General features: G+C 35.5%; 1 protein-coding gene across 19 annotated transcripts in view; it reads left to right on the top strand.

The window, feature by feature from the left end:
- Positions 1-19476, top strand: part of Wac (WW domain containing adaptor with coiled-coil) — a 60070-nt gene extending 40594 nt beyond the window's left edge. For 7 of the 19 annotated variants that reach the window (XM_063276468.1, XM_039095733.2, XM_063276467.1 and 4 more), the window contains exons 7-14: positions 2646-2954; positions 8056-8322; positions 9579-9701; positions 10435-10583; positions 12264-12382; positions 13623-13809; positions 14169-14296; positions 18040-19476. In XM_063276468.1, coding sequence (XP_063132538.1) covers positions 2646-2954; positions 8056-8322; positions 9579-9701; positions 10435-10583; positions 12264-12382; positions 13623-13809; positions 14169-14296; positions 18040-18109 — 1352 coding nt within the window. In that variant the 3' untranslated portion in view covers positions 18110-19476. Of the gene's footprint in view, positions 1-2645; positions 2955-4333; positions 4475-8055; positions 8323-9578; positions 9702-10434; positions 10584-12263; positions 12383-13622; positions 13810-14168; positions 14297-18039 lie in introns of those variants that run through there. The other 12 variants (XM_039095738.2, XM_063276471.1, XM_063276473.1 and 9 more) reach the window with 7 other exon arrangements.
- Positions 19477-20898: the final 1422 nt, after the last annotated feature.

A 20898-nucleotide genomic window follows, 5' to 3' on the forward strand; every position in this document is an offset into this window, starting at 1 on the left:
TTTGTGGTTGTATAAATTTGTTTTCTAACTTAAGTTTTTCTATACTGACTACCTTTTAAATAAATTCATTCTTCTCTAAGGTTAAGAGTTTATAAAGGTAAACACTAAGAGACCTAATTTTGAATAAGAGATGGGGAGATTTTTGAATGTTTTTATATGTTGTCATATATTCAAAGTCTAATGTTTATAATTTAGAGTTAGAAAAGCCTAAAATGGTCACGCACTCCTTTTTACTGTATTAGGGAGGCAAACAGGCGGATGTATATAAAAGTTAGTGTTAAACTTGTAACCCTATGATCCAGGAGTGTTTTGATGTGCATGCTTTGTTTACTGTGTACATGTGTATAGAAATCAGACCTGCTTAGAACCACAAATGAGATTATTGCTTACCCTGCTTGTTCAGTAGTGTCTCTGGGATCTGCTTTTATTTTGATTCTGCATCTGTTAAACTATTGTCTGCACTATTGAGGTTCATTATACCATCCATAAATTGTCTGCTATCTGAATACTGGGCTGGGTTTTCAGCTATTTTACATTCTGTGATTCATATCTGTCCCTTAATGAACCTAAGCTCCTGTGTGTACAAATGATGAGTCAGTAGATTTGGGGTTGAAGTAATAGTTGTATTTTTTTATCTTAGTTTTTAAAGTTTTATGTAATGGTTGAGAAAGATTTTAGTTTTTCTGTCAAATTTCTCCACTAAGTCATATAAAGTGCTGTAGTAATAAAATCAGTATCCCATTTAATTATTTGACATTGTCAAAAACTATTTTGTTTATTGGCATTTGGGTTGAATGATGGTTGGAGTGAGAAGTTTCTTAAAGATGGTAGAAATGTTACCACATTCTGGATTTCAGAAATGTATGGATAATTTTTCTTTTGGTGTTAAAGCTGCATCTTGATTATTTTTCTAGAATTAATAATATGCATCTTCTAAGCTCAGAGAATCCTCCACTGGGATTTCTTATAGCACTAGTAACATTTTGGATCAGGCAATTCTTTGCTGGAGAGACTGTCCTGTGTTTAAATTGTTATTATACCTGCTAAATTAGCTAGTCACCTCCCACCATGGCTTTGAAATTGAAATGAGTGGGGAGTGGTGGTACAGATATACATTTCTGTAAATTTCCTCTGTCTAGTGATGGTAGGAATCAGTTGCAGCTCCATCTTCCCCAGTTCCTAATCAACTATCCTTTTGACTTATTTTTTTAATAATAAAATATACTTTGAAGTAATACTTTAATACTTTGAAGTATTATTTTATGTCTTCTTCTGAACATTTTGACCTTTACATGTTTTGCTTCAGCCATATACAACTAAAGGAGAATTTTCTAGGTTAATGAAATAAAAATAGGTAATTAAGTGGCGTTGTGTTGTTTGGCATGGTGTTATTCCTGTTGTTTCAGGTAGAATAGCATCCTCTTTGTATCAGGAGACTAAAGTGAGATTCTAATAGTCCATATAAGGTAGAGCTATATGTATTTATCTATACAGGATTTTGGATACCACTGTCACAGTTGAGTCTGCATTTGCTATTGGTTTGATGATAACATACCAAGTTATATTAGATACTTGGAGAGTTTCTTTTGATACAGTTAAGGGCTTTTTGGTGGTAAACCACTGTTTTAAAGGTTCTGTTGTTGTTGTATAGTAGTGGCAAGGTGAAAACTGACTCATAGAAGTATGCAGAAGTATGCTCCTTATACCTTCTTTATCTTAGGGTCAGAGGAGTTTGGATTGTGAAAGACATACATATTCATAGTCTTTGAAACTGTCATGATCAAAGGGCACATCCTTTTGATCTTTTAATCTTATGGTTTTTCTTTTCTTGGATATTACTTTGGAATATTAGTAGGTTTTTTTAAACTAATGACCTTTGTTCACATAATTGTTTAAAGAATTTCCTCCTTTTGTATTACTTTACAGAAGCAAAGTTACCAGTATTTAAACTTCAGGGTTTTAGCTATTTCCTATACCTCCTTTCTGAGCTTAAATTCTTCTGGTTTTTTTTTTTTTTCCCCCCATTTATTCTGGCAATAAGCATAGTTTTTTTGTTTGTTTTGTTTTGTTTTCTGATTATGCCTGCATGCATATCTTGGATTTCTCTCTTCAGAATAACATGTGACATATGAATATGCTACTTTTGCCAGCATTATATAAATATTTTAATGGTTTTGTTTGTGATGCACAATTCAGTATATGATAAGTCATTGAATCATTGAAAGACCTACAGTAAACCCTTAGAGCCTACATTAGCTAGCTGCCTAGATACTCAAAAATTTAGAAATAATGAAGCCAGTGGTCCTTTGTAATTGGACTACTGGATAATTATTTGACCCTGTGATCGATATGTTAAAAGAATCAAGAAAATATTTGCCTTTATATTTTTAGAATTTTTTTTTTTTTTTTAGTAAAATGTTAGACTAGAATCTGAGAATAGATTAATGTTTATAGTTGCTGTATTGCTGTTTATATGCCAGTGTTAAAGTTGCAGCCACTAATTGGACTCGCAATTTAAGGAAAGGAAAATAAGTTCAGGTGTAGTGTTCAACTAGCTGATGTTCATGTCGTAGGATTCTAACAGCATTTGTTTTTCTTCCCCCTTCTGTCATTCCAACATCTCTTTTGGGAACTGTGAACTACAGTGGAAGACAAGCATTCCAGCGATGCCAGTAGTTTGCTCCCACAGAATATTTTGTCTCAAACAAGCAGACACAATGACAAAGACTACAGACTGCCAAGAGCAGAGACTCACAGTAGCTCTACGCCAGTACAGCACCCCATCAAACCAGTGGTTCATCCAACCGCTACCCCAAGCACTGTTCCTTCTAGTCCATTTACGCTTCAGTCTGATCACCAGCCAAAGAAATCATTTGATGCTAATGGAGCATCTACTTTATCAAAACTGCCTACACCCACAGCTTCTCTCCCTGCACAGAAAACAGAGAGAAAAGGTATGCTGTTACTGCTACACGCTGCATGTTGAACTGTAGTTGTAAAATAGTCTTTCCTTTGGCTCAAGTAAGACTCTTAACTCTAAATTCTTTTCGAGATTTTCAGAGTGTTATTAGTTAGGCTTAGGTCTAAAATTAGAAGTTTAGGTTTATCTTTTAATTTATAATTTTCAGAACTCAACATTTTGGGTTTTTTGTTGTTTGTTTTTTTTTTTTTTCCTCATTTGTTTTGCTTCAACACCGAAACTAAGTATTTATTTAGTTCGTAACACTTAGTAGTCGTTTTAAATAACTTGTCAAATTTAGATGGCGCAGTGCATTCCTGCTGCTTAAAATTACTGCTCAGTCTTTGTAGATACTATCCCCATGTTTCAGGAGCTTCTGGCCTCAGTCTGTATATTAGAAAGCTAAGGTATGAGGCAGAAAATAAAAGATATCATACCTTACTTCTAATTAAACCTCAGATCTGAGAACTGGAAGTAAACATTACAACACAAATTTCCTTTATGCAACATATGTAATAACCTTAGCATGCTCAACATATGTAATAACCTTAGCATGCTCAAAAAGTGAGGTAACAGCTGCTTGGGGTGGTGGACAACATAAACAGCATGAGAAGCTCTCATGTGTGAGTGAGGCCTTCATAATCCAATCTGAAAGCAATCCCAATTACATCTATACTAGAACTGCTGCTCACATCAGGTTAATCTGTTGGTCTGTGGTAGTATGCCATATTAAATGATACATGAGCGGGGTCTTTGGTTGAGTGTGTCTCAGTTGATGCTCTCTCCCTGGGCATTGACAAACATTTAAGACATTTGCGGTTTGTTTTAGATGGTGGACCAGGGTGTCTGGAATAATGGTAATATGTTTGAGTTGGAGAAATGCCTTCATTGGCCATGGTTTTAAAATGTACTTATAATAAGAGAGGAGTGTATGTGCTGTGCATATAATTAAAGGATCTCACAATAGGTGTAGAGCTATTTAATTTTGCCGTATCTTTTGAGAGAAAGCCATTTGTATTTATGTCAGGACAAAAGTGTAGGGAAAAGTGAGCCTCATCACTTTTGTAGGAAATTATGTTGGTGTGAGTGTGAAACAAAGGAGTCAACTTGTCCTACATTCTGTGTGTGTGTGTGTGTGTGTGTGTGTGTGTGTGTGTGTGTGTGTTTGTGTGTGTGTGTGTGTGTGTGTGTGTGTCTGTCTGTCTGTCTGTCTGTCTGAGTGTTTACCTGTTTAGGTCAGATTGAACAGTCCTTGGTTATCTTGTCTTAATATACAAACAAATAGGAAGAGATAGACAGATATACCAGAAATACATTTTTCTTAATTAAGTAGCACACAATGACCTTTCTTAATTGCTCTCATGTCCCTTCTAGTTGTAAAGTCCTTCCTAGAATTGTGAAATCACAAAAACAAGCCATAGATACAAGCCCTCGTACCTTACTCTGGTCAAGTAAGCCCATGTTAGAAGAGTTCACTGGATTTAAATTAGCAAGTTTTTCATCTAGTAAGTAAAGGTATGATGTGTTTTATGTTCTTTTGCTAACACAAAGCAGTTATAAAAACAGACCTGCTCATAGCGAGCTCTTAGCACAAATTAAGTCTGGTAGCTAACAGTCTGGTTCAGAAAGGGAACAGATAGTCATTCATTGATGTGCTGGGTGAATCTCAGGGACTTAGTGTACAATTCCTTACCCTGTTTTATGGTGTCCCCAAATAAGAATAAGCCTTAAATTTGCTACGTGTTTAGGCAATAATGCCCTTTTGTTGCTGACATAAAGAATACGTTAACTAAAGTGGACCTTTCTCAGTCTTAAGCTCCTTGTTTTTAAAATACTTTTAAGGATCCCAAGTATTTTCATAAAAATTGAGAGATTGGTTAGACAGACATTGCTGAATATATATTCGTTAGTATGGTAAAGTAAATGTTACGTGCAATAAGCATTTGATCAACTTAAAAATGTGAAGTTTCAGAAAAAATGCTTACCTTGTACATTTTTGGTGGCATTTGAAAAGTGTAACAGGAACAACCTGGTAAAAAGAATATTAGAAAAGAATTATTTATAATGGAAGCAAGGATTATACCAAAAATGTTTGTTTGCTGCTTTGCAGCTAATAAATTTTCACTGTTAGACTCTGACAGATGACTGACTCTGACAGATGAAAAAAAAAAAGAAACAAGATTGAGAAATATCAGATTTTTTAAATTTAATGAAATGCATACATTCATGTGTATTTAAACGTGTAGAAAAAAGTATGTGTGCCTGTACATGTCTCTGTTCATGTGAGCACATAAAAACCCCTGGACCTGTGCTTTACAGCCATTATTGTCACCTTACCTTTTTTTCTGCTATAGAAGAAACAAACACTTGAGTTCCGTGTGCCGTGTTGTTAGAACACCACAGGAAATTGATCGGTAGTGTTATTACCTGAGCCTTAAGATCTTAACATATGTAAGAAGAGATTATTTGTCAGACCAGAAAGGTGTGAATCAGAAATATATTTTGACCAGTGTTTGCTCTGTTGGGTAGTTTGGAATAGCTAGGAATACAATGTACTTCTTTTAAGTTCTTACCCCTCTGGCAAAGTTAGAAGAACAAGTCAACAGTTTATAAGTAAAAACATAAAGGAAGGTGATTTGTTATCTCTCTTATGGACATATAGTTTAAAAAATGGAGCGTGTTCTGTGCTCTATATTTCAGTACAAATTACCTTATTAAGGTGATTCTGATAAGCAGTATATTTATTAAGAGCTAGTGTTCAGAAGCAAACACTGTTGCATTTTGTGGAACCACTCTCATTATGTCACTTTGGCCGGCCTGGAACTTATTATGACACTCAGCTACATCTGCCCCTGCCTCCTTCCTGAGTATCGGATTGTATAGTCCACCTCACTAACTTATACCCAAATCAGACTAGAGAATTCAGGCCTTAAAAGATGTCACTTGCCCTAGGAAGCCATAAATTTTAAGTGGAGACAACTGATCTCCCAGTCAAACTGTTCTGTCTCACAAAACTATATACATGTATTCTTAGCAAATAATCCTGTTAAATTTAGAAGTTAAAGCTTTCCATAGCTGTAAGGACATTCTCTAGTGGTGATTTATACTCTATTCCCTCATTTTATCATCTTTATATTATTGATAATTTTTTGCTGGTTATTTGGTGGTTTTCTATTTCAAAACTCTTTGATTAGACAAAGGAGCATCAAAACAAAACTGAAAACTTTGTGTCTTCAAAAACATTACGAATTGGTGGCAATCTTAACAATGAAAGGAATATAAATCCTGATTTAATAATTCATACAATAAATAAAATAGCATTTGTGTCTTTCTGAAGAAAGGTAAAGAAAAATGCATTTAAGGGATAGGATCTAAAGAAATTTACAAATTGTAATTTATACAAGAAATCTGAACAAATACAAATGAGTATAAGGTGTAATAAAATTAAACCAAATTTGGTGACAACATACTTTCCTGAAGAGAAATTGTTATTTCAATGTTTCTTTCCTTTGTCTAAGGCCTAAATCAGCAATGTGTAGAAGTTTTAGGTAGTCTTCTAGTCTCATGACTTGAAAAACCCTTCAGAACTTCTGACTTGATAAATTCATTAGGATGTCCATGAATTGTACATGAAATTTATAGTACTTTTGAAATCTATACATTTAGAGAGATGTCATTCCTAGGTATTTGACCATGGAAGTGATACTATGAAAAGACTAACACTCAGCTTGATTGTAGTAATTCTCAGCTCCTTTGGGGCCATGAAGGTTCCTTTTTTAGTTTTTGTAAGTACAGATGTTTATGATTATCAGTCATAACATGGATATGATTCTTACAAATGAACATAAACAGTAAATGATGCTTTAGCAAATGTTGATAGTTTTTTTTTTACATCAGTGTTAATAGGGTAGAAAAATGGAACATTCTGAATTGTCTAATCTACTGTTATCTAAGTGCCCATATTTCTAAAACCCTTTACATGGTTAGTGTTGTGTGACTTGACCTAGATATCACAAAAGGAAGTTTCGCTTTCCTTTCTTGTTGGTAAGCTTGAGTTATTACCAGTTTTGAGTTAAAATAATAGTGCTTAATTATGATTGAATGTGTATGTAGACTCATACATGCACATGTACATAATAAGTATGTGTATCTGTGTCTTTTAAGTTGGCATTTTTCTCTCTGTTTAATGAAATCTAGTGGTGTACTATTCCTGTGTGACAGGGTCTCACTAATGTAGCCCACAGGCCTTGGAATTATTTCTATTCACATTCCCATCCTGCTCTTAAAGACACACAGTCTCGCAAGTTAAATTGGGTTTTAATTAACCTGGCAGGGTAAATGGCTTGCTGGTTGTGCTCTCTTCGTCAGCAGTAAATAAAGTCTTGAGGATTTATAATTCCAGTTTGTCAAACACAGTAAAGATTACACTACTGGTGCTTTGTGTTCAGGTGCGTTGGCTGTACCCAGAAGAAGAATTTGTAGCTTTCCATGCGTTGGACATCTATCTTTTATTACCAAATACTAGGAAATGGGGTTCTCCTTTATTTTTACTATTTAATTAAAGGGCCTGGTTATAGATAGTAATGTTCATTATGATTAAATCTTAACAACCACAAAATGTGTCCTGAATCTTCTCATTCAGTATTCATTTTTTGTAGTTGGTTTTGGTCATGAATGGTACCTACCTGATACCTATCCTTTAATGTTACTGCTTGTTGCTTAGTACAGTGCTCCCAGGTACTTCTGATTTTTTTTTTTTGAAATGGCACATAAGTCTTGTAGCCTTGTTATCTTTGATTAACTTCCTTGTGTGTATGTTTGTAGAACCATATAGCAGTGTGAGTTTCAAATGATACGTGAAGATGAAGATTATCAGCTTTTTAAAGTTAAGGAACTAGAATCTTTCATGTTCTAGCTTCTCACTTATCCTATTTATCAATAGGAGTATAAAATTATCTGTTGAGTGTATTACAGCTAGGCTTATTTTTCCTGAGGTTCAGATACAGTTCGTAAGTGTATAGCACATGGAAGATGTTGCTGTGATGTGCTTGGTTTAGTTTCTGATATTGAAACATTTCTTTCTTTTTTTTTACGAGCCTTTTCTCCCTTTCATGTAGAATCTGCTCCAGGAGACAAGTCAGTATCACACTCTTGCACAACTCCTTCCACATCTTCAGCCTCTGGCCTGAACCCTACATCTGCGCCCCCAACATCTGCTTCAGCCGTACCTGTTTCTCCCGTCCCACAGTCGACAATACCTCCATTACTTCAGGACCCAAACCTTTTTAGACAGTTGCTTCCTGCTTTGCAAGCCACGCTACAGCTTAATAATTCTAATGTGGACATATCCAAAATAAATGAAGGTGAATACACATACTTACAGTTTTTTAACATTATTATCTCTATTGTAAAAAGTTATTTATAAAACTCTCAACTCAAGGAATGACTCTTAGTTTTCTTTTCAAATTTATGTTGGAGTTTTCTGCTTTAGCATCGCCACCTCCAGTGTGCTTGGTGGTGTAACTGAGTTAGTGGTGTTCAGACAGTTTCAAGCCTGTGAATATGAAGATCTTAGAAATCCCATGAGGCAGCTACTAGCCAAAACTGCTAGAGGGTTTTTTTGGGGAGGGGGTGGTGGTTTTGTTTTTAGTAGTGTTTTAGGGTTTTTGTTTGTTTTGTCTGTTTAATCATGACTTTGATTCTTTTTCTTTTTACCTTTCTAAGTTATTTGGACCAACACCTCATAGAGCCTGAGCAAAAATGGATTTGCTGTTAATTTGAAACCATTACAATTCAAATGTTAAGTCTCTATGCATTTTCTCATAATAGAAGGTGTTACGTTAGAGCCTTCTCAAACTGCCTGGTTTTCTTGTTACTCTGAACTTGAGTGTATTTATTTTATTCTTTAAGATAACTGCAATTTATTAGTTTGTTTCGTTAAATGTTTTATATAAGCAGTCCAAAATTATATAAAGCCATCTGTACAAAACATTCTTAGGCATTAAAAATGCATGGCATTTCTAAATACCAGCTGTTTTGGTATCCCTTTTTAAGACACGGTGAGTGTTGGTATACAGGGCTTTTATTGGTCAGCTTGTTGAAAATAGTCATGTGAAACAGCATCCCTTCAGTCTTTCTGATGAAGCCCTAAGGACTAACATGCATAGGCTCCTGCTGCTCTTAACACGTCTTGGCAGCTTTAGAGTTGTGTCAATTTACCTTTATTGTTAACCTGTTTTCCTTCTTTGACCATTTCAAGTATTTTTTTAATATGAAATTTATTTTTATATATGCATTCGTGTTTTGCCTGCATGTTTTTCTATGTGAGGGGTCAGATCCTGGAGTTACAACAGTTATGAGCTGCCGTGTGGGCGCTCGGAATTGAACCTGAGTTGGGTCCTCTGGAAGAGTAACCAGCGTTCTTAATGACTGTGCCATTTCTCCAGCCCCCATTTTAAAGTCTTTGTTCTCATTGATTTATTGTGTATGCCAAGCTTTCATTTTAAAAATTTCATGAAACCAATTTGTATTTTTACTATTGCTATTTGTAAGCTCTGAGTTTCAAGTTAGTAATGTAAGGTGAATTTCTTTGTTTTGATTGGATTTTGAATGTTTTAAGTTCTTACAGCAGCTGTAACACAAGCTTCCCTGCAGTCTATCATCCACAAGTTTCTTACTGCTGGACCATCTGCTTTCAACATCACCTCTCTGATTTCTCAAGCTGCCCAGCTTTCTACACAAGGTAGTCTTTCTTCCTCTTGGGTTACTTAAAAGATTGTCTTTTCCTTTTGTTTTGTTTTGAAATTAAGGGAAAGTTTGCTTTTAGTTAAGAAAATATTTGGTATAATGGTTTTGTTGGACTTTCAATATGTGTGTATTCTCAGGTCTGTTTATTTCCTTCACTTTAGATTTTGGTGTTCATCTGATTATATGCGTAATATATCATATTTTAATCAAAATATAAATGTATTGATACAGTTTACTTGAAGCAAAAAAGTCAAACTGTAGTATGCCCTCCGTCTTTCTGAAACATCGCACACACTTGAGGTGGAAATTTGCTTTGTGTTGTTGGAAGCTTTTGAGTGACAAAGCAGAAGTAACTTACTCCTTTGAACTAAACATGTGCAGGAGAGGTGCTGTAGTATAACGGTCTCTGTTGGAAAGTCCACAGACAAGGCAGACAGCATATTGAGGATAGAAGTTTAATGGTAGGAATTCATAGCTCTTGCCTCATGAGGCAAGGGACTATATATAGACAATTCCTATGCTTATGCAGAGAATAAATATGAATTTTGGCTGTTTAGAAGGCTACTGTATGTGAATAAGTACAGGTTCAGTTTTTGATGTTCAATATGGACATCAGATTCTGTAGTTTCAACTGGGTATCTTTGCAGTGTGTGGAGTGACATAGACACCTCACTGCATACATGACATTTTGGGGGTCATTTGAACTTAATTACATCATTCTATTGCAGCCCAGCCATCTAATCAGTCTCCAATGTCTCTAACGTCTGATGCTTCATCCCCAAGATCCTATGTGTCTCCAAGAATAAGCACACCTCAGACTAACACAGTCCCCATTAAACCTTTGATTAGTACTCCGCCTGTCTCATCACAGCCAAAGGTATGTCACCATTGTACTAATTATGGAATCGACTAGTGTTTAGAAATGATAGCATTTTCAAGTGTATAGGCCCAGGAAGTGCCCTTTGAGAATGAGGTAGTGGTGGAATGAATGGCAGATGGCTGATATTAGATGGGGCAGCAGGGGTGAGTTGCCAGCAGACCTGAATCTGAACTTCTTTTGTGTACTTCATGATTTATTCCTGATTGGTTTTGGGATTGGCGACATGCAATTTTTTTTCTCCCATTATTTCATTTTAAAACCGAACCAACTTCTCTAATAAGAATATGACATTTAAAATTTTTTGCTAGCGAATTGCATGCTCTTTGTTTCTCTTAATAAAATTTTTATGTTAATCTAGTTTTTGTAGTAGTAGGCATGAACGGCTGTTCTTGGGTAAGGAAAATCTATAAATTTCTACTTAGTACACAGTTATGAAATATAATTGGAATATAACTAGATTTTACTAATGTTACATCAACTTAGACCCCTATCACATATCTAACCAGTATTCACTCCGATCTCGCTTTTGTGTATGTGTGTGGGTGTGTGTGTGTGGGTGTATGTGTGTGGGTGTATGTTTTAATGGGTTTGTGTGTGTAGGCTGGTGAGTACATGTGTGGCGTCATCTTCAGTTTGTCATCTTATTTATTGAGGCAGTGTCTCAGTTGATGCAAAAGTGTGAGCAAAAGATTAATGCTAATCAGGCTAGCCAGTTAATCTGGGAGTTCTACCTTTTGAGTGCTGATTTTGTAAGTTGGCCATTCTGCTAGACTGGCCTTTATGTAAATTCTATGGGACTCCATTCGCTCTTAAGTTTTGTGGTGTAGCAACAACACTGAGTAATCTCCCCAACTTTTTTTAAAATTAATATTCCATCTATTAGTATGTGAAGGTTAGAGCTTGCCATATATTTGGGTTTGTGTTTTGTTTTTAATGATAAAGGTAAGACATTTTCTGAGAGAAAAACTTAACTTTTTCGTGTATTACATCTGAATGTGTGTGTGTGTGTGTGTGTGTGTGTGTGTGTATTCAGATGTTTATCTACCATTTTCAGTCATGGGCCTTGTTTTATCTGTCTATAGTGTACCTTTTTTTATGATAAATATAATGCACATACATTCTCCATACTTGCACACATGTGTTGATATGTGCTGGAAACGAGTATCTGTGTGCCAATAATATGCATTTTTATAGAATTCATAAAAAAGAGTAGAAAACTGGTAGCATTGGAAATATGCTTTTATGGTTTTTACCATAAGGTGTTTTGTACAAAGAATGGCTTAAAATTCAATTTTGGGGCAGAAACATGGCTAAGTTGTTAAGACTTGTTACTGAAATGAGATGGGAGTTTGGATTCCAGATTTAATGTCTGTGAGTTATGGATGAGCAAAAGATTAGGTCCAGGGGATCTGATACTTATATCACACATACATGGGCAAGTGTACACACAACAACTTTAATTTGACTTTTTAAAAACTGTTAATTTTATGAATATAAAGTATATGTATAGATATATATATATAACTAAAAATGTTAGAGTCTCCAGTATTAATGTAATGAAATAAAATTTGAGAATTCCGTTCACCTCTGCAGAATGTTACTAGTATTAGAATTATTTTTTAATTAAATTTCTCATGTGATTAAAAAAACCTGTCTCTCCGGATTTTGACATTTTAGGTTAGTACTCCAGTAGTTAAGCCAGGACCAGTGTCACATTCGGCTACACAGCAGCCCGTGACTGCTGACAAGCAGCAGGGCCATGATCCTGTCTCTCCACGAAGTCTTCAGCGCTTAAGGTTAGTTGGTTAATACTGTGTTATTATTTATTTTTAATATGGCATCCTATGCTGTTTGAGCAAGATGTACTCCATCTCAGAAGAATTTGACAGGCTCATGGATGACTTTTACTAAACAAGTCACACAGTTCACAAAGAAGTTTAAAGGCATCTTTAAGCTGTAACTAGATGGAAATAAACTGTGTGCTACTTGTATAGGAAAGGCACGTGGCATTGTGTTTGCCACAGTATTTGCTTTTTAGCCTACTCATAGAAATTTTGAGAGTATTGGTGAAATAAAAGAAAAAAAAATCCTCACCTCCAAAACCAATGTTACACATCCTTAAAGTCTTTAAATCTAACCTCATTCAGATCACTTTTCATATTGTTATAAATGTCATATATATGTGTTATGTTATGAATAATTGTTACAAACTGTTTGTACTTTTCTGTGCTCATTCTGAATGGTTTTTTGTGTATACTTGCTTTCTGGCCAAGTATTTCAGAATTTATACATTGAAATGAGAATTTCTTCATTCTAAATGATCCCTTTAGAAGTCAGCAATGTTGCCATTGCTCAGAACAGTTTTGGGAAATTCTTATTTTAAATAATGTTTAGAGGATGCAGTGTTACTTTAAATATATCTTCAGTGATGAAAATTCTTTTAGAAATTTAGTTTTGGGGAATAACTGAAATCTGTTCAAGGCCAAGTCTGGTGAAGCAGGTACGTAATCAGCTTGGGTGGTTGAGATTTTGGTTTTTATCACCATATGTCCCCAAGCCCTGTCCCAGAGTATTCAGATTTCAGGGAATCCCTTTTCAGTTTGTCCCTTTTTTGGTCTCATTCTATCAACTGTCCACTCAGACTTCTCCAGTGACATGCTTGTGTTTTTTGCCTGATGTTATTTCAGTAGTCTTGATTCAAGAGTAATTTTGATACCAAACAGACACGTGCTGTTAATTAAATGTGTTAATTAAATACATGTGCCTTATATTTGTGACTATGAAAATTTGACCTTCACTTCGCGTTCTGAGGTTAACTGTTCTGTTATTTGAAGTTTCAGTTTTAAATAAAAACTCCAGTGTTCTAAAGGCTATTGAATTATACATGATATACTTTGGATCAGCAGTTCTATTTTATAGTGTTTTATATATATAATTGTAGTAAAAATTTGGATATTTTAAAGAATACATAGTGTTTTCTAGAACTTTTTCATGCCATGTAGAAGCCCATTATATATTCACGTGTTTGTCTTGCAGTAGCCAGAGAAGTCCATCACCTGGTCCAAATCATACTTGTAGTAGTAATGCATCAACTGCAGCTGTTGTACCACAGAACGCATCTGCTAGGCCTGCGTGCTCATTAACACCTACTCTAGCAGCACACTTCAATGATAATCTCATAAAACATGTTCAAGGGTGGCCTGCAGACCATGCAGAGAAACAGGTAATGTCTCTATCTTGTCATTCCTCACCCCTCATTTCAGTTTTTTCTTCTCTTATTTTCTTTTCTGTGATGTTACTGTGAAAGTTGTGTAAATATAAAGTTGGCTTGGAATTTAATATCATAATCACTTTATCTGCTAGAGTGCTGGGATAGGGTGGACTAAAACAAGATCTGATTGAAACCACATAGTTTTAAGAACCCTGAAGGAAAAAACAAAACACTTTGCTTAAGAAGGTTATGTGCTTATACATGAAAAGTTTTATTTTGTACTTTAGTGTAAGCCCTTATATTCTTTTTGTGTATATATATATATATATATATATTCATATTTTATGTGAGCTTCAATTCCTTAACTGTAGGCATCAAGATTGCGTGAAGAAGCCCATAATATGGGAAGTGTTCATATGTCAGAAATATGTACTGAGTTAAAAAATTTGAGATCATTAGTTCGAGTATGTGAAATTCAAGCAACTTTGCGAGAGCAGAGGTAAGTTATTCAGTGTGTGTGTGTGTGTGTGTGTGTGTGTGTGTGTATAATATAAATATGTATTATATAATACATATATATATGTGTGTGTGTGTTTTGGTTTTGAATGACCTTAGGAAGTCAGATTTGGCCAACAATTGCGAGGAATCCTCCTGTCTCTGCCTCTCCCATACTGGAATCATAGGTATATACTGCATACCTGGCTTTTTAATATGTGTGCTGTGAATACAAAACCAGATTCTTAAGTTTCTGCTGTTAGTTTCTCTTTCCAGACCCATTTTTTAGCCCCTGAAATTTGTTATCTTTTCAGAATTAACTATTGTGCTTTTCCCCCGCCCATATCTGCTGTAAGTATATTTTAAGATCCCCCATTAGATACCTTTAACCGGTAAGTGGAAAACCACTAAATTAATGCCTTCAACATTAGCCACACAGGTGCTAGCTGACTTTATAGCTTTTGCAGTTTGGGTTCCAACAGTAAAACTAGTACGATTCTTATTTACTTGCTAGTCAATTTTCTAGAAAGAAAATTCTTTTTTAAAGCTCGCTCTCTCTCTCTCTCTCTCTCTCTCTCTCTCTCTCTCTCTCTCTCTCTCTCTTGTTGATGAACTTTATCTTTATTCCTGTAAGGAGGCACTTTGTGATTTGTCAATGTCCTGTTGCAAGTTTTAGGATTTCTGTGTGCAGTGGAACTTGCAGCATTGCACCTGTGTTTAGGGTTTTATTTTGGAAAAGAATAGGCTCTTGAATGCAGGCATCTCAATACTGCAAAGGCCAAGCTGATACTCAAGAAAAGGACTGTATGAGGAGTAGATGGGGGGGTACCATGTGCAGCTTGTTTATACTGTACAAGATGATGCTTTATACCCTGGGGAGGAGAGGCAGGACAAGAGGGACACGGAGGGACTCACCCATGCAGCAAAGAACACTGAAGTTTCAACTTGGGAATTGTTTAGTTCCTGAGTGTTTCTTGTTTAAAAATAGCACAAAAGGTCTAGGTGATTTGATAACAGTTGCTTGGTTAGGTACCTTTTTGATGTTTTTAACCCTAAAGAAGGGACAGCTTGTGAGTGAATGACTTCAGATTAGATAAGCGTGTGAACAGAAAGTTTATGAGAAGAACCACATGATTATCCACTTTAGGATGGTGAAGTTGATATGGTTTTGGATTAGGTATGGGAATCATGTAAGAGTCAAATTATGGTCTTGTAATCTAATCATACCATGTTCTACCAATATTTTTATAATTTAGTTGGCTTATGGGGTACTACAGTGTCTTGGTTTCTCATTAACTCATACTCACTTTATTGGGATTTTTCTTAAGTTAATAACTCTCTCTATACTCGTTGATTTATAACTCTGTACTCCACTAAGATATGTTACTTTAAGAATGAGATGTTGCGGGCTGGAGAGATGGCTCAGCGGTTAAGAGCACTGACTGCTCTTCCAGAGGTCCTGAGTTCAATTCCCAGCAACCACATGGTGGCTCACAACCATCTATAATCAGGTCTGGTGCCCTCTTCTGGCCTGCAGGCACATACATGCAGGCAGAAAGCTGTATGATGTATATATACATGATAAATAAATAAATGTTTAAAAAAAGATTAAAAAAAGAATGAAATGTTGCTGGTAGCTAATTAGAAATGCCCTTCTTTCTTTTTATTTATTTATTTATTTATCTATTTACACACACACGCTCACATACACATACTTATAGATAGATAGATAGATAGATAGATAGATAGATAGATAGATAGATAGATAGATAGAGATAGATAGATATAGCGTGGTTAAATTGGCTTGATAAAATTTTAGATTACTGCTTTTATCCTTAGATTGTTTGAAAATAAAGACGATGTAGTACTGTCTAGCCAAATGGGGTGTATCTGCAATCTTAGCTTTCCCTGTGCTTATGATGTTCGGTATATTTGAGACATGTGCTTTGAGAGCAAACTTATTAGTAACATTGTAGCTTGTCATGATTCAGGGAAAATACTATTGTCTGCAATCCATAAATATATATCAGTTTGTGATTTATACAGTTAACTTGGAATCTTGTTTTTTTGTCTTTTTCTTTCTAGTTTTTTGTTAATCTAGCGATATTTACTACTTTTAAATATCAGCTGGGATTCTTTCATCGTAGGATTGCTTAGGAATTAGCTCTACCACTAAATCAGCATTGGACAGGCATTGGACTTTTTCAGTTGTTTATGTGCCTTAAAACCATTTACCTAGAGGCTGGAGAGATGGCTTAGTGTTAAGAGTACTGGCTTCTCTTCCAGAGGGTCCTGAGTTCAATTCCCAGAAAACACATGCTGGCTCACAACCATCTGTAATGGAATCCCATGCCCTCTCTGGTGTGTCTGAAGACAGGGAGAGTGTACTCATATATATAAAAGAAATTGTAAAAAAAATTTTTTTTCTTCCTGGTCAGATACCAAGTCAGTATATAATTCATTGTTAATATAGGCAGTGAATACTGTAATCCACAGGAGAGAATAGAGTCTATCAAATTTGTGACTAACTGTGGAATTGGTGTTTTATTTCTTAGGAGTGCGTGAGTGTGTGTGTGTGTGAGAGAGAATTGATGTTCTACTTTCAAAGTATAGATGGGAGAATGATTAAAGATTGACTCCAGGTCCTCACCTTACCCTGAGTCACACTTCCGGAACAGTTTTTTATTTTTAATTGTCATTTAATTGTATGTATTCTTGGGCTAAATTGTGACATTGAATGTCTCCCTGATGTTTAGCTTAGGATAATTTGTCACACTCAGTACCTCAGCTAGCAATTTTGAAATGATGATTTTATTTGGCATCAGCTTTACACACCGACATCTACAGTAATTCCTTTGTAGTAATTTTGCCTTCTCTGTTTTAATTCTAATCTTAACAATACTATAAGTGTTGTGTTTTATAGAAAAGACGAGAGAAGCAATATGTTTGGTGGTGTGTAGTCATGTATGGGGGAAGGGTGTGCCTCTGCAGGTCCGTGCTGAGGCATCCCTTCCCCATGAAGGATCATCTATAGGGATGGGAGTTACTCAGGGAGTGGGGAGGAGAGTAGAGACAGAGAAAGGCAGAGGGGAAAGTAGAGGAGTAGAGACTGGCCACGAACACATGGAGATAGAGGAGGGAGGGGAATGGGGACAGAGCAAGAAAGCAAGGTGGGCGGGGCAAAAAGCCCCTTTCATAGTGAGTCAGGTACAACTGTGGAGTGAAGCCTAGACAGAATTCTAACATTCCCCTGTTTTGGTTTAATTAAAAGAGGAAAAAAAAAAAATAGAGGCAGTGGTGGAGCAGGAATAGGGTCATGGTGATCTTCAGCTACTTCCCTGACTCTGAGGCAATGTCTCTGGGGAACCTAGGAACACGGGTATGGGGATGTCGCTCCAATCTCAAAAGAGACTTGACTGTTTCCTTGCTGTCCAGGGTCTGTGGAACCATCTCCTTAGGTATACATTTGAAGCAATAAGCAAAATAAATACATTTACCCCATACTTAACTCCCCACCTACCTTCTTTTTATTGTATATACTACACATAAATTTAAACTTATTCTGTATATTTGAAGTAAATTTTGAAAAATTGCTAGGAAATTAAGAAAATTTCTAGCTTTTTCACTGTTTTGATATATGTGCTCAATACTGTGAACAAGTTGTTTTTATTATTCATTATAAAGACTCATTCAGTATTTACAAAGTTTTTTGTAACAGAGATCTTAATATCTACTTTTATTTTTCAGGATACTCTTTTTGAGACAACAAATTAAGGAACTCGAAAAGCTAAAAAATCAGAATTCCTTCATGGTTTGAAGATGTGAATAATTGCACATGATCTCATAGAGGAACTGTAAATCTGTTGCCCAGTCATAACATTTTGAGCTGCATTTCAGTAGACCATGGACCGTTAAGCTGGGCAAATGAAATGACAAGGGGACGGGGTCTGTGAGAGTCAATTCAGGGGAAAGATACAAGATTGATTTGTAAAACCCTTGAAATGTAGATTTCTTGTAGATGTATCTTCACGTTGTAAATATGTTTTGTAGAGTGAAGCCATGGGAAGCCATGTGTAACAGAGCTTAGACATCTGAAACTAATCAATGCTGAGGTGGCTAAATACCTAGCCTTTTACATGGAAACCTGTCTGCAAAATTAGCTTTTTTTAAAAAAAGAAAAAATTTGGGGGGTTAATTTATCATTCAGAAATCTTGCATTTTCAAAAATCCAGTGCAAGCGCCAGGTGATCTGTGTGTGAGGATACGATTTTGAACCTTATGAGCAGTGTACAAATATCATGAGACAACTGATCAGCACTTGCACCTGATCAAGAGCAGTGCTGCTCCATTTGTTTTGCAAAGAAATGTTTTCATTTCCTGTATGTTCCATTCCCTCTGAAGTCCCTTGGCCTGATTTTATCCATTTTTTTAAAGGTGCCCTCTTTCCTTTCTTGGGGCACTGTTGCTGTGGCACTTTTCTATAACCTTCTCATTCCTGTGTACAGTAGCTGGAGTTGCAGTGATTGAGCATAACCCACGTTTGTATAAATTATTGAAATCCATTTTCACCCTGTAAGAATGGACTTAAAGTACTGCTGGGCAAGTGTGCTGGAAGTACATTGACTGCTCAAATACAAGGAAGTGGCCCAATGAACATGGTTGTGGGAGGGGAAAGGAGAAACAAAGCTAGTCAGATGTGAATTGTATCTGTTGTAATAAACATGTTTAAACAAACACAGTTTGTTACTTTTTTTTCTTTCGGTCAGTACATATTAGAATTTGAACTACATGAGGTTCTTTATCAAAACTATTCTTGTTGAATATTTATATCTTATTACAAGTAATAATTCCTTATATGGAGGTTTTGTTTAAAGCACTAACAATAAATTGTGTAAAAGATACTCAATGAATGTGAAATTCAACAAGAATGAGGAGTCACTTCCCAAGTGGTGTCATTTGTTCAACTTGGTTTACTTGTCTTGCTATTCTGACACTTCATTTTGAAGGATGTCTGTGTTGTACCTAACTTTTCAAGTCTGGTGCTGACTGTTGTTCTTAGCATCACAAACAGTTTGTGTCATTGAATTTCCTGCTGTTAACAGAAACAACAGGAAAGCTCAGCTTTGTATAGTGTTTCCTAAAGTATATTAAAATAAAAAAGAAACGATTGCTACTATAAAGCTACATGGGCTTTTTCTTTTACCCCCGTTTGCTTAAAAATTTTAGTCAATATGGCCTTAGCCTGACACTGCCAGGATTGCACCAAATCATAGGAGTTTTTGTTTGTTTGTTTTTGTTTTTGTTTTTTTTTTTTTTTTTGTCTTATCAAAATTGTAACATCTGACTTAAGAATTGCCATTGTTGGGCAGGTGTGTACTTCCAGATCTACAATCAAGGGATTTTTGTTTTATACCAGAATCAATGTTAACTTTCTGAATGCCTGAAATTTAAATGTTACTTCTTTGCTTTGACTATATTTAATTATATTTAAGCTAAAGAACCTATCTCTAAGTTTAATAAATCTGAAATGATAGTATGATGTTTGCTGATGGAGAGGAAGGGATAGCTTTATACAGGAAGCTGACTTCCATTTGTTACTTTCAAAAAAATTTTAAACATTAAGAAAAGACATGTCCTTAGTTATGATGAAATGTCTAAACCGGTGCAGTTATTACCATTTGCCGAACTGTGCTCATGTATGTTAATGGTGTCTTCAGCCTGTACAGTGTCTGTCTGGGCAAAGGACTCTACAGGTTTGTAGTTTAAGAGGGGACCATATAGTCAGGTGCAGCTGACTTGTGAGTTGCATAAGTCAATCTTGTCAGTCCTCCATCTATGTCACTATCCCTCTTTGTTTTAATGACTACAGCCCTATATGGATTAGTTAATATTTTAGAAAAAAATGTTTAATTTGAAATTTCTTGAGGTATTTTGTAGTATTTGATCCAATTGCATTTTTGTAGTAAAACTTTAAACATTGCCCTTTATCTACATATGGTGTTTGGCTCTTAGCCTCTGGAAGTGACTAAGGCATATATATCTGTTAGAGCAGGGTCAGTAACCTAAGGGTTATCCTTAGGTGCCATGAATTTGAACATGTAACTGGGTTTAAGGAATTTGAAAATTAGAAACTCTGCATAGCTCTAGAAAACCTCCCTTCTGCCTATTTAAAAAGTGAATATTTACTGCTCTTCACCACATGGGGTTGTGATAAATCTGTTAGAAAAATCTTCCCCAAAGAACCAGCAGGACTCCTTATTTTTCTTGTTCTATTTAGTCTTAAGTTAGTTTTAAAACTTGGGACTGTAAATGTTTTTTAAGAAATACAGAATACTCTATAATTTTGCTCCCTAAAATAGATGGCATTATGTTTATTTCATGCTTGTAAAATAATCTTATGGAGGAAGTGCTGAAAACAAGCAAATGAGATTGCTTTTCCTATTTAATATTCTGTGTATAAGTACCTTAGCTCTAAGGGAATTCTTCAAAGAGCAACATGCAGGAAAGACCATTTACTCCCCTACCAGAGCCTTGAAGTCCCTGCTTCAAGCTACTGTGTTTAGGTGCTGAGTTTAAATATCCAGAGTTCTTTTCAATACCTGTAAA

This window comes from Rattus norvegicus, chromosome 17 (genome assembly GCF_036323735.1).
Source record: "Rattus norvegicus strain BN/NHsdMcwi chromosome 17, GRCr8, whole genome shotgun sequence".
Taxonomy (NCBI): domain Eukaryota; kingdom Metazoa; phylum Chordata; class Mammalia; order Rodentia; family Muridae; genus Rattus; species Rattus norvegicus.